The following is a 19,320-nucleotide window of genomic DNA, read 5'->3' on the forward strand; positions in this document are numbered from 1 at the left end:
TAATATATATATATATATATACAATGCAATATTTTGTGTAGGTGTGCCTTCATTGTCTGCTATAGGCCTACTGTGTTCTTATTAATTAATACACAGATGCACAGAGTTCAAAGCTTGTCTGTACTGTCACTAAGGAACTCCTTGGGAAGAGGAAGAGCTCCACTAAAAAATAGAAAACCAAACATAGTTGTAGAAATGAATACTGCACAACCATGCCAAAATAGCAAGTACTGTATGTTACATTTGTCTCGGAACAATGAAATAGACTGCATACTAAAACTACGGGGGCCCTCAGAAGTTATACATTTCCACCTCATTTCAGGTCCTCTTTAAAGAATAACAACCTCTACAAAAGGAATAAACACATTCATTTTAAATTATCCTACCAATTGCGGGGAATTGTTCTGGAATTGTTAACTGTTGGTATCAAACCATCTTGTCTGTGCTGAGAGTCAAATGTGCCTTTATTTCTCTCTTTTTAAGGGGGGCAAGTTTCCCAAATTTGTGTCCAAAGAAATGGAAGCCATGTACATCGAGGAGCTCAAGTCCTCGGTCAACCTGCTGATGGCCAACTTGGAGAGCATGCCTGTGTCCAAGGGTGGAGACTTCAAACTGCAGAAGCTGAAGCGGGGTCACAACACCTCCATCATCGACATGGGCCAGGAGGACGAGAACCAGCTCTCCAAGTCTGATGTAGTGCTCTCCTTCACTCTGGAAGTACGGTGACCTCATCGCACATCATGACCTCAGTCGACATTGGCTAGTGCTGGCAGCATAGGACATGATTAGGCAATTCTTCATGTCAACAGAATATGGCAGATTTAGATTCAGGTTGGGCATTATTGCTGTACCTTTGATAATAGATTGTTACTAATATGTTTCTTTGGCACATATCAAGCTGTATAAAGGGAGGATGTGTTGCATGTAAGCCGTGTTATTTTGCCTGCACAAGGACGTCTGCTAGTCACATAAATAACAGTGATTATAGTGTATCCTCTGAAATTCAAGGACTGACTGAATTTATTTAAACAGTGACCACTTCATCTTCAGCTTTTCCCTGTCAGGTGAAGCACAAATAGCCAGGGTTTTGCTAAATTATCTTTCCCTGATCTTATCCCCTGCTCCCTTGTCAGTAGCAGTCTGGGCATATTTTTAGCTGTAAAGTAAAAAGAAGTCCCTGCAGGTGTAGTCTATTGTCATATGCTTTGGTTTAGGGCAAATTTACGGTGCTACTTGGTGCCATTTTATTAACCACTTTGTGTTTTAACATACCACAACAGCTGATTTGCAATTCAATGCATATAGATTTTATGTTAATTTTGTTCAACTTAACACCCAATCAATAAACAAAGAGCCAGGGTCACCGATCAATCTGGTGTATAATGAAAAGTTAAATGATTACAGTGGATGTTCTCAAGAACAAATGAGATCTAATCCAAATTAAAAATGTTCAGTGCTGGCAAGATTCCTTTATTATCTGTTTAGAGCATTACACATACAGTAAGCCAGTCTGTAACTAATATTATCTGCACATTCCCATATGTCTGTGATTTGATATACCAAAGCACAAAGCTGAAAAGACCTACCTCACATTGGAATTAAGTGTATCACATGACTATGTAGCAGCTAATTATAAAGACTCTGTATTTCTGAAATCAAGAATAGATCACTTTTATTAAGACACATTCCATTAAGAGAATGTAAACCTCTCCCAGGATTGATAGGTTCGGTGAATACAGTTTCAGAAATCTTCTTTGTACAGAAACTTCTTTGTACAGTTTCCCTTATGTGAATTTAAGGGACATTTACTTCACATGCTGTTGATATATATCTGAGTCTGCCTTTACTAGAATACAAACTGATATAACGGACATTTCCATTACCTTATGGCTTTTGGTAATGGAATCTGTCTGTGCAGGCGTGGTACCCAGTGATTGAACTGGCTGGGTGTTTGTGTTTGGTCTGTCCCAGGTTGTGATTATGGAAGTGCAAGGATTGAAGTCTCTGGCTCCCAACCGCATAGTGTACTGTACAATGGAGGTGGAGGGGGGACAGAAACTGCAGACTGACCAGGCAGAGGCTTCCAAACCCACGTAAGTGTCCTTCATCTGTGCCAATACCACAACTACATCATTTCATAATCTAGCCTTTCCCCTCTGCCTGTTAGCAGAACATTATACTGTTACTTGATCAACAGAGGCTCTTTCTGCCTCTTTGAAATGTTGCACAAAGCATGATTTGAAAGGAACGTGTTGCACAGGTAATAGAGTCAGTCTAAGCACCAGCTTAAAGTTCAGCCACTAATCTTGTTTGTCGGAAAGCATTTCTACACACAGAAATCTAAAGTGTAATCAATCCCAGAACCCTTAGCAAATCCTATGTAGCATTACACTGAGGAAAAGAAAATCTCTCTTTCTCACTCTCTCACGCACACGCACACACACACACACACCCCTCTGTGGCAGTGCTGTGATCCCGTAGCCTTGCAGATGGCAGGGGTTGCCCTGCATGTGATGTGCAGAGTAAACCCACAGCAGGGTATACAGGACTAGGGCCATGGCTCCCAGAGCTGTGTGAGATCAGTACCTGACTGTGCACAGCGTCTACCCTCCTCTGCTGCTTTAGTTTAAGAGCGTGCCAAACGGCTGCCGTGGGTACGGATAGGCCCTCTGGGCTGTACTCTCTGGGTTGTATGCTCTGGGCTGTACTCTCTGGGCTGTATGCTCTGGGCTGTACTCTCTGGGCTGTACACTATGGGCTGCTCACTTTGGGCTGCTCACTCTGGGCTGCTCGCTCTGGGCTGTACGCTCTGGGCTCTTCACTCTGGGCTGCTCGCTCTGGGCTCTTCACTCTGGGCCGCTCACTTGTCCTTTGGTTTCCTGTACGCTGCGTGCGATGAGGTCATCTCAGAATGATGAGTCAAATAAAGGCCAGTTTTGATCCAAATAAAAACATTTCCAAGCGCTTTAGAGTCTTTTAAATGGGTCCTCTAGAGATCTGAGTGCATATACAGTAGCAGCCACTCACAGAGATGGCTTCATTATTACATTGCCAGCTGAAACTCATTTTTCAGATAAAACACAGGTGTGATCAGCAATAATTACAAATTAATCGCTAGTGCTGCACTGTTAAAGCCCTGCATTAAAACATAACTGAACGCTGCCTGTTGTTTAATAACATAGCTTGTTAACTGCCTTTATTCCACAGTCAGTCCTGTTTTATAACCTGGCTGCACAATTGGTTTGCTTTTATGAAAACTACAGGCAAGTTTTGTAGACATTAAACTATACGTGAAAGACCTGACGTATTTGGCTCAAGCAGGTGTACAGGCTGCAGCACCTCTCTGCAGAAAGGTAGCCCTTGAACAGGCTACAGAAAAGCAGTGCATCAGCTATGTTACCAGCAGACCTAAAACGGCCCAGTGCCTCAGTACAAAGCCCTCAACATGATTTGTAATGGCGCCTGCCCACTCCTGCAGTAATTTTATTTCCTGTCTTGCACTCACCCACACTGTTTCCTCCTGTCCCACACTGGATTTACCCCCTACACAAATACTGCTCTTAACAAAGGTATGGACTACAAAGTGAACATTATCCAGAAAGGAAATGCTTTCACCAGGGTTTTGAACGGGAAGCAAAATGAAAAATCCCGCAAATAGCCTTTCATATTTAGCAAAGAAAACCGCATTAGACAATCAGCCTATATAAACACGATTATCTCTCAGCTAAGCTACTGTAGAGGTAACTAAAGCCTGATTCTTTCCATCTACTGTGCTTCCTCTGCACATAAGCTAAGACAAAGTACTTACTCATGGCTTTTTTAATAATGAGTCTGGATATAAATGTAAGCGATAAGTTTGACATAAATGTAAAGGGTAGGGTAAGCCTTCTATAACAGGCTGCACTGTACTTACAGGCCTCCCACCACCAAGGCTCAAGGCCAACAACAATATAAAGCTCACCTCTGTGACCAAAAAGTGTCATACTCAACTCAAATCTTATAAAAGATTTCACTTATTTCAATGGAAATGTGTCTGGCTCATGCCACTAGCATTTTTGAATGAAAGCAAATTCTTGCACTGCCATCTAGAGGTGGAACAAAGTATGGATCTAATTTACACACCCAAGAGCATTCAGGTTTATGATTCCCGCATCTAATCAAATTCCTTTGCAGCTTTGCTTAAATAACTCAAGGTTTTCACAACACCAACTGCTACAAATACCAGCAGCAGCTATCGTGTCTTTGTGTTGGGCATTCTAATTCCGTAACTGCTTTTGTGCCCTTGAGCAAGGCAAATAACTAGAATTGCTCATGCACATTTGTAGCCTTGTGAACATTTTGTAAAATGAGCAATTAATAATGAATAAAATGTATTGTTATTCTTTTTGTCAAACAACAATCACAGACAACATGAGCAGTGCTTTCTCTCTGCCATCATCTGCATGTATAACGGCTAAATACACATATCTTCAGACAAGTACACATGCAATTAGATATATACCGACGTCCCCATACAATTGCACAGGTGTCGTAAAGTTTATCCAGCATTCAGCCGTCACACCCCTCACACACTGTGGGTAGACCGGTGTAGACACTCCTTTTAGCTTCTGTCTGCGTTTCATAATGTCAAAGCCCTCTCACACCGCTGCCACGGCGATAGAACACAGATATCTCAGGGTCAAAGGCCTTTTCCTTTCAAATGACATCACGCGGGCAGGCGCGTAGGAAGGCATGGGTGCGGACAGCGGCGATTCGTCACTGTCTGCAGGACTGTCAGGCCGGATACAACGTGCGGCGTCGCTGATGCCAGCGAGCGCTCGACGGCACACACGCTTCTATAGCGGTGCGGTTCCTCAACTGATGCGCGTGTCACCGTGATGGATGCGCAGCGATCAGGGGAGATCTCACCAGATGCAGTACCTCAGATTAATCTTCAGACGCCGTTCGTCTTACACTCTCTGACAGATTGCAATCGCACTGTACGTCCGTGTCATCACTGTATTCAACAAACTCTGAACGACGGAATTAGGAAATGAATGCTTCGCAAAATTTTATTGCAGCAACCATTCAATTGAGCCACCATCCAAATCCAATTTTATGGGGAGAAATATAGGACATGGTCTCGTAAGGGGCCAACAGTTCCAGTTAAACCGTTTATGTCAATTGTCCATTCACTGACCTCCCTATTCGGCTGTCCCAGACCACAGTGGTGCAGCTGGTCATAAAGGCTGGGTATTGTCTGGGAGGGCACAGCACCCCCTGTTGGGACTGCAGTGAATTGCAGCTCTAATCCGCTTCTTTATTCGGGCTGCATTATCTCCAGCCCCCACTCACGCGCTAATGTCCCTCGCTGGTCCCTGTGGCTAAATTTATCCACCGCACTCCTCTGAAATTCACTCCGCGTATTTAGTCCACGTGCCCCGCATATGAATATTAATCACCCCCGTTACTGTTAGCACCGACATGCTCCGGCTGTTGTCATGGCAGCCGATGACATCGAGCAGCGTTTCACCCCTCGCCCAAACCTCAGCCTTCCGAAGCCCCGTCTGTCAGGAACACCGGAGGCGGCCGCAGTGTCCTTCAGAGCTCTTTATTTCCCAGCTCAGTCGAGCGGAAACGCTCGCCGTTAAAATGGCGGCACGCGTTCCGTATCCCAGCCGTTGTTTGCGGGAGCAGATGCTGGAAGCCGGAGGCTGAACCGTGGAGGTTTGATAACGATACTGGTGGAGCGGTTTCAGCGTTCCTCTCTCTCGTGCTCGAGCTACCCCCTCACCCCCCCCTCACCCCCAGGCGGAGACCGCAGTCCCTCGAAATTCCTCTCAATTCCGTATTTTATAATAACTTCAGATGTTAGCGCCGCATAATCCGGCACAGGTCCAAACATTTAATATCGCTCCCACCCGGGGCCCGCTCTCCGCTTCAGCGATAAATGAAATGTCAGTCGCAATTCTGATACCGGGAAGTGAATATGGCTGCAAAGGGCAGGCGGATTGTCAGCCTCATGCTGCTGCTTTCTTTGTGCTGATTTAGCTTTTTCCGCCTGGACCTTTTACTCACAGAATTCGTCACAGTTTTAAAGGTAAATTCTGTGATAAATCCGAGAGGTATCATTGATATTCTAATGTCTCGCTTTATAACGGCTGATACTTAGGCCAGTTCACAGGTGCCCGTGATGTTACTGATTAGTTTGGTCCAACCACTGTGAAATAGTTCTGGTCCGGACTGGGTGGGATATGGTACAAGGTGTCTGGACTGATTATAGTGGGATATGGTACATACTGGACTGGTTTATAGTGGGATATGTTGCATAATGTATGGACTGGTTCATAGTGGGATGTGGTACATGTCTGGGCTTGTAGGAATTTGCTTAAGGTACACACTGTCAACCAGTTAACTGCAGGACTGACTTGCTGTCTCTGTCTTGCAGTTGGGGAACTCAGGGGGACTTCACCACCACTCACCCCCTTCCTGCCGTCAAAGTGAAGCTGTTCACTGAAAGCACAGGCGTGCTGGCTCTGGAGGACAAGGAGCTGGGCAGGGTAGGACCTGTCACACACACACACACACACACACAAACACACACACTCTCTCTCGCACACACATATACACACACACGCACACGCACAGACATACACACACTCACACACAAACATACAAACACACGCACTCACACACAGACACACTGACACACACACACACATACACACTCTCACACACACATACACACACACACACACACACACTCACACACACACACACACATACACACACATACACACACATACACATACACACACATTCACACACATACACACACACTCTCACACACACACACATACACACACATAAACACACTCACACACACACACTCACACACACACACTTACACACACAGCACAGAATGATCCAAAACATCAACCTCAGGCTCACATTGGAAAGGCAGTTGACTGTGCACAATTCACCTTGCTGTGCTGACCTTGGTTATAAATCCCTTTTAATAGCCGATTCCTCTCAGCTCTTCAGCTCCCCACTGGCTTTCATTGCAGGTCACACTATTCTCTAGAAGACCAATCTTGAGGATCTCCTCCCTTCTAAAATAGGTCTTCAATTGGGACTTAAAAATCCAAATGAATGTATGGCAGATTAGTACTTAAGATGCAAACAGAAAGGTTTGATTATTAGAAAAAAAAAAATCTGAGCGAATTCTCTGTAGGATGTATGGTCATATCGATTCGCCAAATAAGAGTTATTTCAACCAATTAGAACTTATTCCTTATTGTCACATCTGAAAGTCGGAGGGATAAGGACAACGAGAGCCTACCAGCAGAGAGTAACATTTTAGTGTCTACTAGCTAACTAGTGTCCTCTTTTTTGAAAACTGAAATATGGTCACACTAGGTAAGAATAAAACGTACATATTTACCATGTTGACATATCTGTTCAACTGGTCTGTTCACTATTATTATACCTATAATACAATATGATAATATAAAAAATAAGTTGGCCTTTTTCTATTGGCCTACTTAGTATTACTTCAGAACATTTATGCAGATTATGTTGTAGTTACTGGTTTTATTTCATTAATTATTTTAGAAAAAAGAAGAAGAATATTTTCAACTAATTGTCCTAAAAGTTGATTTGCTGTTTGTAGGTTACATGTGATTCACATGCATTAAAAAATTAATCAGAATGCAGGAAATGACATTTTTAAAAAGTACAAATGTACAGCTATAAAATAAACCTCTACTTATGCTTCCGGACCTCAGTTCAAAATCCGCCCTGGCTATGGCCCTGCTTTCAGATCATTACTACCCCTAAGAAATGATACTACAGACACCTCCTTTATGAGAACATCTATAAAGCTCTGTTATCAATCCCTACAGCTCAGTGTAAAAGAAACATTTACTATTCTCAAAGAAATACTGCACTCCTGAAAAGTTTCTTCAATTAAATTGATTGTGTGATTTAACATATAATACATAAACAGCTTCCTCAATTGAGGATGTTGCAGTGATGGGATCGGTCGAAAGAACTTGAATTAAGCCTTGAAAATGACAAAAAATGTCTTATTAAAAAAGAAAATATATAACCTGAGCAGTCAGGTAATGCACAGACGCCACTGTGACGTGATGTCCCTGCCCCAGGGTAAAATAAGCACATGATGATGTGAGCATGTCTTTGAAAATAGGCCAATTACTCCTGTGGTGTGGTGGCTAGGGGCCCTGCATGAGACAGTGTGTCTGCTTCCAATCTGACTCCTTTGTGAATGAATATTGGGTGTGTTTATTGTCATGGTCTTGTTTCCTGGCATTCTCAGGTTGTCCTGCACCCAACCCCCAACAGCCCGAAGCAATCTGAAATGCACAAGATGCAGGTGTCCAAAGCCTGCCCAGACCACGACCTGAAGATCAAGCTGGCCATCCGAATGGACAAGCCACAAAACATGAAGCACTGTGGGTAAGCTTCAGCTGCCTGCCGTCTTCATATGCTGACCAGAGGAAACTCTGTTACACTGGTGTGTGTGCGTTAGTGTGAGCCATCCAGGGCTTCCTGGCACACCTGGCTCCAAGCCCCTTTTGTTAATTTACTCAGCAAAACTTGGCAGAAACTGCCGGTAAAACCTGCACATGGCCAGTACCCACATCAACTGACCGTGTGTAGCGGGCATGGAGAGTTCCTTGATAGCCTGCACTTTTGCCAGAGGAAGCAACACTGATCCTCTACACTGATGCTGTCTATATTCAATCTGCTCCCTGACCTTTTCCTGCTTAAAGGGGGCAAATGACAGGGGTGCTGCTTTAAAGGCATGGCCCCGGCTATATTCACATCATGGATGGCTAACCAAGGTCACCCCCGGCTGGTCCTGAAACAAATAGAGATAATAGGATACCAGACCTACCTCACCCTGAGCCTGGGTCTTTGTGAGGTCCATGAAATAGGTCCCACACCTGCTCATGAGCCCTCACATTCTTGGCCTACCTCCAGGGACCATGGAGACCCTCACAGGCATTAACTTCACCATCTGTGGCGCTTTAAAGGCAGATTTCAATGGACTCACAGTTCTTAGACTGTTCCAGCAACATCAACTCTCTGATCTTGCCCTAACTATACCTTGCCTCAACTGATTTTAGCCATCCCTTAAATGCCACGCCTGAACCCTGACTGAGATCCAAATATGACTTGTTAGCTTGCCGTACCCTGGTCCAGAAACATTAGGCATCCCAAGGGGTAGTTACTCCACTGCCTAGCTAACATTGCCTTTTGCCCTGGCCCACCCCACTTTAGTTAGACCCACCTTTAATTTAGATGGAAGTTAACATGTATTTGAGGAGAGCATTTCATTTTGTCTGAGAAGTCTGAGATTTGGCAAGAGCAGTGTGAGTTTTGTTTTGTGTATAGTTTCAGGAAAAGGTGGTATCTTTTCAGGAAATGGAAGCTATGAATAACCCCTTATCTTATTTTAAAAGCCTAGTCATGCTCACACTGCAAAGTTTTTCACAACCCATTGCAACAGTAGTATTGCTATGTATGTCCTGCAATAGAGATAGAAAGCCTTCAAGCAAACAGGTCCTCTAGCATATGACAATCCTGCATCCAAATCTGAGGATAAACTTTAACATAATCAAAACGAATTTAGACATTTCACCAGGAATAGTAAAGTGTGTAGATACATTGTGATTGAGCACGTGCCAAATAGTTTGCTACTCTGTTTGCTCTGAGATTTTATGCAATTGCACTTTCTGAAAAGCCACATTACGAAAGCCACATTGTTCTGCGTTTAAATATCTACAATTTGATAGTCGGCATGGACAAGGAAATTGATTAGCACCATCTTGTGGGTGTCTTGTGTATGACAGACACATCTTTTTCCAGTCAATTCAGGTTCAGTTCAACTGTCAAAAATACCTCTGCTGATTGAAATTAGTTATTCTACTATATCTCACAGAAAGATACAAGCGTTCAAATAATTATGTGTTGTTGTTGTGCAATTTGATAGGATTTTGATATTGTACATTCAGAGTACTATTAGGGTCTGTCAATTCGATCTATGAAGTTTTGCTGTGTTGGGATGTGAGAGCTTTGAAGCTTAATATCTCAAAACTACTCAGAACGCTGATAGAACTGTATAATTCCAAGGTCAGGAATAGTAAGGAGAAGAATGGGCATTTTCATCGTTGCGTGTAAACAGTGGGGAAATAAATGAGCATGCAGTAGCTGGCACTGCGGTGCATAATGACTTGCTAATGTCATTGCCCATGCTCCAGTAACCTCAGCCAGCACTGCCAGGAGCGCAGTGCCTCTCTGGCCTCTGTGTGGCAGGGCCTCTGTCAGTCCCACATATGCTTGGTGTTTGGGCTGTTTGTGCTCTGGATGCTGGGGGAGCAGCTCTGCACCAGCACGGGGACTGGGAGGCGTAAGGGCCCGGTCGGTCTCCCAGCATTCTCCTGGGCCCGGGGTCGCCTCGGCTCTGCTTTATTAAGAGCGACAAGGCCGCGGCCCCAAACCGCACCACTGGGCAGGGGCAGAGAGAGCGGCTCTTCAGTCCTGTGTTGTTCTTTTGAGATGCCTCCAGACCGTGCCGCGCTGGCAGGCTGCACTGCTGAGGCTCCTCGGTCAGGTTCGTCTGCGCTGGGTAAAATGGCCGCTGCTATGCTTGCTGCTCGGCTGGGTTTGGAGGCAGTGGCAGAGAGAGTTGCTCCTCTGTCCTGTTGTTCTTTTGAGATGCCCTCTGCCTCCAGACTACGCTGAGCTGGCAGGCTTCACCTCTAAGGCTCCTCCATCAGGTTTGTCTGCGCTGGGTAAAATGGCCACCCCCGTGCTCGCTTCTCGGCTGTTTCTCCACACGTCTTCTCTGCCAGTGTGGACGGTCGTGCTGAAGTAGGCAGCTCATTATCAAACACAATGTGCTGGAGGCCTTATATCTGAGAGATTAGTTTAATTTTCCTTAGCAACTTCAAATCCATGTCTCTGTCATGAAACATTGCCTTGGCTTAGAAATTCCAACTCGTATTCCTGCAAACTAATGGCCAATTAACCTTTGAAATTCAGCTTGACAACCTATTAGCCAAATATATAAGCCTTGTCCAGTTTTTGACTTGACTAACGGGGCACCTCTTGTGTCCATTCATTTTCTCCTGTACAAAAGCTGGGGAAAATCTCCTAAAGGCTCAATAAACACATCTGTCACTGGTTCCTGCAAATTACCTCTTCTGTCAGAATAATGTTCTATTTTGACCACTAGGGGACAGAAAAGACTTTCTGCACAAAGAATGTGGTGTTCATTTCACATTGTCTTTTGTCTTACAGCCACTGAAATAGCTTTAATTTTCAGAAACAAAACCTCTCTGGAATGAGAACATTTAAAATAAATGTAATTTTCCAGTAAAAGGCTAATGACTCCTCAAGAGAAAATGTGATATTGTTTTCACTCTGAAAGGCCAACATTACAATTCCCTTAGTGTTGCTCAATTAACAGTCAGAGAATCTAAGTTAATCATGGCGTTCTCAAAATGAACATAATACTGTACTGACATATTCAATGTAATGAAGTCCAGAAACCAATAAAGGCTTGTGTTGTTGTGTAGGTATCTGTGGGCAATCGGAAAGAACGTATGGAAGAGGTGGAAGAAGAGGTTCTTTGTCTTGGTGCAGGTATGTTTGGATGATATTCTGTACTGTGCCCCTTTCATGTCACCTAACTTGTTGTTCTGTCATTAGCACCTCTCTCACAGCATAAAACAAAGCAAGTCATGTTCCCTTTCTTGAGGCAATACTTACAGTTCTCATCTCAAACACAGCATAGAAACAAAAGGATACGGTACTAAAATGACATATAGGAGCTTTGTGGTAGCCATTTTGATCCGTAGTAAATTCTAGCACACTGTATCCTCAGTAGTGGGTAAAATATGTCCAAGAGCTAGGAGCTGACAGGAGAATGACAAACTCAAGTGTACGGTGGTTCAGCACTCCCAGCTAAAAGATCGCACAGATTCACTCTTGCTTCCAGCTACACATACAGCAAGTGACAAACACCAGTCAATATTCTGCCACTGTGTGTGAGGGAGTGTGTGTTAATCTGTGTGTGTGTGTGTGTGTGTGTGTGTGTGTGTGTTTGCTTCACATGCTCTATTTGTTTCCTTTTTCTGACTGTTCTGTTTCAATCATGTAGTGTGGTCTCTCCATTTTGTTTGCTGTGTGTGGGAGCAATGCATATAGTGTGTGTGGGTGTGTGGGAATGTGTGTGTGTTTATTTTTGTTTCACATGCTCCATTTCCTTTTTTGTGCTCTTCTGTTTTACTTATGTAAAGTGTGGGTTGTATTCCCTACGTGTTGGGTTGCCCAGCACTAGATGAACAGTCACACAGGAAATGTGTATTTTCAAATGTATTTATTTAGAAGGAACTGGAGGAAAAGATATTACTGTCCATGTTGCGAAAATAGTGGGAAAGGGTACTAAATATGTTCAACTGTGAATCACTTCCGCATTTGTCTGCTGGATGTTTTGTGTGGATGTATTTAATGTATGGATGTATTTAATAATAATTGAACACCATTTTTTGTTGTACCTTTAAGGATCTTCAGATACGTTTAGTATATGGTCATGTACACATGCTCTGTGAAATTGAAGGATTTTCACTGACACTGCTGGTGCTATTAAATATACATTCTCTAATGTAAAGTGGTGTGAGAAGTACCACAGACAGTTATGTGGTGTTAACGTGAAGGGTGGTAACACCGAAGACAGTAACACCAAAGATAACTACACATAAATATGATAATTTCTTCAAAACTAACATGCGACCCTTTTAGTTAACTAGCAAGAAGACGTGAGAAAATGAAGTATCCACCATTCATTATTATTGTATATCCAAAAGCTATACTTTTATATCCAAAAGCTATAATCCAAAAGCTATACTGAGAGAGTGCCTGGTAGGTCAAACCTGTCAGAATGTGCGCTTCTTTGTACAATTACTTCCCCCAGGAAGTAGTTTAGAAGTTCTTCTTGCTTCTTTTTTTAAGAGACATTATATGTTGGGAAACACCACAGACAATATTTAATCAAATATTATTTTATATTTGTATAAAAAACTAATCTAGATCATTAGTAAACAATATTTTCATTGTTTTTATTTTATTTTAAAAATAGTCCTTTAAAATGTAAGTTTATATGGTTAAATTCTCATCATATTGCAAAAGCCAGGCTTCAGACACACTGTTTTTAATGATGTGGTGACACAAGTACCTCTACTATATATATATATATATACATATATATATATGTATATATATATATATGTATGTATATATATATATATATATATATATATACAAAATGTTCAAATTTCCAAATTGATTTCCTAATCATAAAAGAGGTTAATAAAAACAATCAATATTCTGACGGTAAGTATGTTTTCCATTTTTTTATGGAATGTGAAATTGCTCTGACAACTTTTCCTGGCTGTTGACACAGATCAAAGAATGACCCATACACAATACTGTTGAAATGGCTCTATAAAAATAACCGAACATGCGCTGTCTACAGTATTAGCTTGGAGTGACTCACCAAAAAACTTTTCCTTGTGGCTTATAAATGCCTATGTAATACAATATTGGTTCATATGGGCAGCTTTAGACCTGGATATGATGCCCATTAAATAGCTGTTTGTCTGTTTTATTTGTAACAGCAATATTATTGGAATATTACATTCTACTTTTAAATTGCAGATACACAAATTCAGTATGTTTGACATTCAAGATGGAATATCTGTTATGGGACATTACCATATAACTACATATAACTGGGATATAACTACAAATCTGTTATGATACAGTGAATAATGAGGATCTGATTTGTTTTCCTGACGTCTCTTAAATGTAAATATCCTTAATTACTGCAGGCGTGTTCATACATTAGACCTGCTTATCCATTTTTCATAAATAACTGTAAGCTCCCTCTTATGAGCCCATTAGAAGTAACTGAGCTGCTAGGGCTTGCTGCCATACAGAAAATGTATCCTCATGCTGTTCTCATTACCCACGCTTCTGTTTCATAATAAACGGAAATGACAACACCTGGAAAGTTAAAATGCCAAGTGAAATTTTGTATAGTTGTTAAGTAGACAATTTGATAAACTGTGAAACAGTGCTCCAATCAATGGCACTGTGACTCTTATTTTAACCCCCACCCCAAACCAAAGCGCATGTCGAACTCGCCGTAGCCTGTAGTTCTAGCTTAATGCCACTACATGTCACCATTGGACCGAGAAAATTGGAACCGTAAACCAAATATTTATGATGCAAAGTGAAGTGTAATTATTCAGGGGTCTGGGGGGTAGCCTTAAAAACTGCCCACAGACAGCCTTCCCTGGCTCCTCTCTCTCTGCAGTGAAGTCTTAAGCAGTTGAATATGGTAATGTCCTGCATGGCTTGAAGGAGGGAGGGGGGTAGGGCAAGCAGTCACGACAGGGCGCGGAAAAAAGCAGCCAAGTGCTACATCGATTGGAGCCGCCACTCTCCTGACGCAATTTATAGACTGCCGACAATAACAAGGTTATTTAAAAGAGCAAGGCATGTAGGGTAATCAGGAGCAAAGTCATTTAAAATCCTTTAACAGTCAGTTTGACAGCGGGTCACCAGCCCGTGGGGCGTGGAACCCTCTGATTGGCCGTGGCGGCTCCGTAGTCCTCGGCAGTCCCGAACTTCAGCGGCGAGTCCCGGCGGCGTCCCGGAGGCACCGCGGCGGTGGAGAGCGGGTCTGCGCCCTAGAGCCGGCCCCCGCGCGTCACAAACATGACATGGGATTTATGGTGTCATCCAGAGGCAGGGCACTGCGAGTGAAAGCTGCCACTTGCAGCAGAGGTGACAATTGTATTGCTGGCTGGGATCTCGGGATTGCCTTGATATGACTGGCACCTAGCAGTCGGGCTCACATTGTTTGTGACAGAGTGTCACTCCCGTACACGTCTGCTCTGAGTGACGGGGCCCGTCCCGCGTCCACTGCCCTGGCAACAGCCCCAAACCCCCTGTAGCACAGTCACCCCCTCTACTGCTGTCAAACACAGCCAAACACAGTCAACATCTTTCACTGACTACCAATCCAGCCAAACACAGTCACCGCCTGTCTTCCACAAGCCCATTTCAACACAGCCACTCTCTCACTCTCAAACACAGCTGAACACAGTTGCGCACTCTCTCTCAAATTGCCAAACATTACCAGTACCCATTTTTCTCGTGTACTTTTTCTGTCCATCTGTCAGTCTCTCTCTCTGTCTCATAGGACCAGCTCAACAGTCATCTTCTCCCCTTCTCTTAACCCCCCCCTCCCCCTCCCCCAGTCATAGAGCCTTAAGGAGTTGTGAGGCTGAGTTGACCTGTGTTGTCCAGGTGGGGGCGGTAATGAGAGAGTGACGTGGCCATCCTTGTGCTCTGTTGCAGGTCAGTCAGTACACGTTTGCCATGTGCAGTTACAGGGAGAAGAAGGCCGAGCCACAGGAGCTGCTACAGCTGGACGGCTACACTGTGGACTACACCGACCCCCAGCCAGGTACCGTCCAAACACAGCTCTGTACCCCAGCCAGGTACCGTCCAAACACAGCTCTGTACCCCAGCCAGGTACCGTCCAAACACAGCTCTGTACCCCAGCCAGGTACCGTCCAAACACAGCTCTGTACCCCAGCCAGGTACCGTCCAAACACAGCTCTGTACCCCAGCCAGGTACCGTCCAAACACAGCTCTGTACCCCAGCCAGGTACCGTCCAAACACAGCTCTGTACCCCAGCCAGGTACCGTCCAAACACAGCTCTGTATCCCAGCCAGGTACCGTCCAAACACAGTTCTGTTTCCTAGCCAGGTACCGTCCAAACACAGTTCTGTTTCCCAGCCAGGTACCGTCCAAACACAACTCTTTTTTTTAATCATGATGTTTCGTTTGAAACTTTTAGAATTGGCAATTGGAATGAAGGGAGAAACAGTAGAGCACGCAGAGTTCAGAGCAGTACACACTGTGTAATGGACAGGGGGGAATGACGTTTTGACATCTACGTCTTCAGAGTGAAAAGAACAACTTTTCCTGGCTGTTGAGCACCTACGTATTTGTTCCTCTTTTATTTAGCTGGCTTGTAGCATGTTGGGCATTTTCCTTTTTGCAAATAAATTCAAGCGTTTGATAATCAATTCTGGTGGTTGCTGATCTCACAAAATGTATTTGTAAAGAACAAAGGTAGCACTCGATTGAGTCTTGGATTGAGATATTTCCTGTATAGGACTAATGCACTGGATGCCAGCTGACAGGCGAATTGCCACTAGGTGGTGTTTGACTGAGGTGAAATCCCTCGATGAAAGCAATAAATGAACAAACATGATCGTCAGAAAAACACACAGGCAATTAAATGGAGCCAATTAAAATGCGGTCATTTGCTATATTACAACAACATTCTTGTTAATTATTGCTTAGTTGGTTATCTGTCACAAGGTTTTACATCCTGCAATATTACAAGAAAATCAACTATCAACTTCTGCCAACTTACACAGGATAGTGAATAACATGGTGATAAAGGCAAACATGACTAGGCTGCATGAAAAAACATATTTTTTTAAATTAAACCTGGTATAAATATATCGCTGGAACAGTGAGAACGAGGTATAAGACACCATAAATGACGTGGTCATGAATGCGTATGAGATGGCTGAGGTTGTGGCTATAGACTTTTGGAGTGAAGAAGATGATAAACTTTATTGAACCCTGAAGGGTAATTTGTCCTCTGCATTTAACCCATCCTAGCAGAGGGCAGCCAGAATGCAGTGCCCAGGGAGCAATGTGGGTTTATGGGCCTCTCTCAAGGGCCCAACAGCTGCGCGGATCTTATCATGGCTACACCGGGGCTTGATCCACCAACCTCCTGTATACCAGTCATGTAGCTTAGCCACTAGGCTAACCACTTGTGCCCCCCGCCTTGCAGGTCTGGATGGAGGCAGGGCCTTCTTCAATGCTGTGAAGGAGGGCGACACTGTGATCTTCGCCAGTGATGACGAGCAGGACCGCATCCTGTGGGTGCAGGCCATGTACCGGGCCACCGGCCAATCCCACAAGCCTGTGCCGCCCACCCAGGTCCAGAAACTCAACGCCAAGGGAGGGACCGCCCCCCAGCTGGACGCACCCATCTCCCAGTTCTGTAAGTAACCACTCCCCCACCGCACGGCCCCCATCTCCACACCCACGCAGCCTCCCACCAGAGGGGGCGCTGTCACGCACACATCCTCCACCTCAGAGTTTTTTAACTCGTGCCTGGTTAGCAGTGCGGCTCGTACCCCAACACCCCCCTCCTCCTACCCCACAAACAGCAGTTTAAAACACGCTGACTGCTAACCTCACCGACGCTACGTAGAGAACAGCCTCCATTCTCTACAAATGACAAGACACACTACGGGCACCCCTCTGCCGGTGCAGCCCCCCCCCCCCCCCATGTAATGGACAAGTCCATCGTGCCACTACCTCCCTTCAGAGTCCGAATTACTCTATTCACCTCTGCCGGTTTTACCATTGCAACTTTAAGCAGCCTACCGAACTGATTTTCAAGTGCAGGTAAGCTCGTTTAAAGCAATGCAAGCACCCCTGGCTCATTCAGCTGCAACGGTCTCTTTTTTATCTCTCTTTCTAACCTCCCCTCTGTTGTGTTTTGCTACTTGACATTTGACAAAAGACAACAGTGTGAATTTTATTTCTGTTTCAGTGAATACCATATGGCATGGTAAGAGCCTTTAGGGAAGGCTTTACCATATGAAATCACTGTGCATACAATTACATTACTGCCATAATAGATCCTGCTATTCATGATCAAACCCATGTCTTTTAGTGGGCATTCCTCCAGTGCTGGATTTTATATGCATTAATCACACTTTTCTTTTGCTACTTACTGTTTAAACCTTTTATCACAATAAATGGGTTGTAGAGAAAATATATGTTCACAGGGATATCTACATAGGCCTTTTTTTCAGAACACAAAAATGCAAATGACAAAAACTGAGACTGCAACCACGATTCTTCAATTCAATTCAATTAATTTTATACTGAGCATTTTCACAAGATGCTTTACTGAGGAAACAGTTCTTTGCGACATTATTCTCACCCCTGTTCATACATAGGATTAGAGGAAGCATATACACTCAGTGATCACTTTATTAGGTAGACCTGTACTCCAGCTTGTCAATGCAAATATTTAATCAGCCAGTAATGTGGCAGCAACTAAATGCATAAAAGCATGCAGACGTGGTCAAGAGGTTTCACTGTCTTTCAGACCAAATGTGATCTAAGTGACTTTGACCATGAAATGATTGTTGGTGCCAGATAGTGTGGTTTGAGTATCTCAGAAATTGATTGTTTTTCACCTTTTGCGAAAAAAAAGAAAAAAGTTATGTGGGCAGAAAAGTGTTGTTAATGAGATCTGGGCCTGAGAGGAAGGTGACAGTAACGCAAATAACGACATATTACAACAGTGGTATGCAGACGAGCATCTCTGAACACAGAACTTGTCAAACCTCTAAGTGGATAGGCTACAGCAGCAGATGACCAATAAGTCAAAAAAATATGTCTAATAAATTTAAAACCTAATAAAGTGCTCACTGAGTGTATACTGGTTATGTACTTATAAATGAGTCAGCATGATAGTGTATGGTACATTTTGATTAAATACTTTTAATTGTAAATTGTAGATAGTTTCTTCGCAAAGGACACTGCACTGCATACACTGCTGTGCCAAATCTATTCCGTGTTTCTTTCCTTTCATTAATTTCTCTGTGCACAGTATTTGAATGTCAGACTCTTGGTAATCAGTACATTTCCAAATCTAACTGATGCCATTCAAAGCTTACTAAGTGCCACTCCCTGCTGAAAAAACAGCTCAAGCTAGGTTTTGAAACTGACCAGTTCAGACCAGCTCCCTACTCAACATGGTTTAGCTGGTTGACTAGCTCAATATTTTGAAACAGCTAGTAGCTGGTTGACCAGCTATCAACTTAGAGCTACTACCCAACTCGTATCCAGCTAGTCCGGCTTTATGACCAACTCAGCCATGCTGGTTGACCAACTCGTACCCAGCTAGTCCAGTTTATGACCAGCTTGACCAGCTCAGTTTTCAAGATAGTCAAGCTTAGCATAGCTATATTTTACTGCAGGGCTGCCCTCCCCTTGTGAAACTGTGTTTCAGTTGTTGGCGCAATTAAAGGTATGGGGTGGGGAGGAAGGAACCTACCTCAAACCTCTGCTGCAGAAGATTTGTCAGGTTCCACCAACAGAAACTCAGTTCAGGTCCACCTAAATACAGA

At 43.7% G+C, this 19,320-nt stretch overlaps 1 protein-coding gene across 10 annotated transcripts in view; it reads left to right on the forward strand.

Moving 5' to 3' along the window:
* The window catches only part of cadpsa (Ca2+-dependent activator protein for secretion a), a 110,427-nt gene that overhangs the window by 41,626 nt on the left and 49,481 nt on the right, over positions 1-19,320 (forward strand). For all 10 annotated transcript variants that reach the window (XM_061221017.1, XM_061221021.1, XM_061221025.1 and 7 more), the window contains exons 5-11: positions 484-717; positions 1,972-2,093; positions 6,428-6,539; positions 8,318-8,457; positions 11,586-11,652; positions 15,436-15,544; positions 16,959-17,171. In XM_061221017.1, the coding sequence (XP_061077001.1) occupies positions 484-717; positions 1,972-2,093; positions 6,428-6,539; positions 8,318-8,457; positions 11,586-11,652; positions 15,436-15,544; positions 16,959-17,171 (997 nt within the window). The remainder of the gene's footprint in view (positions 1-483; positions 718-1,971; positions 2,094-6,427; positions 6,540-8,317; positions 8,458-11,585; positions 11,653-15,435; positions 15,545-16,958; positions 17,172-19,320) is intronic.

The sequence above is a fragment of the Conger conger genome, chromosome 14, assembly GCF_963514075.1.
Source record: "Conger conger chromosome 14, fConCon1.1, whole genome shotgun sequence".
Taxonomy (NCBI): Eukaryota; Metazoa; Chordata; class Actinopteri; order Anguilliformes; family Congridae; genus Conger; species Conger conger.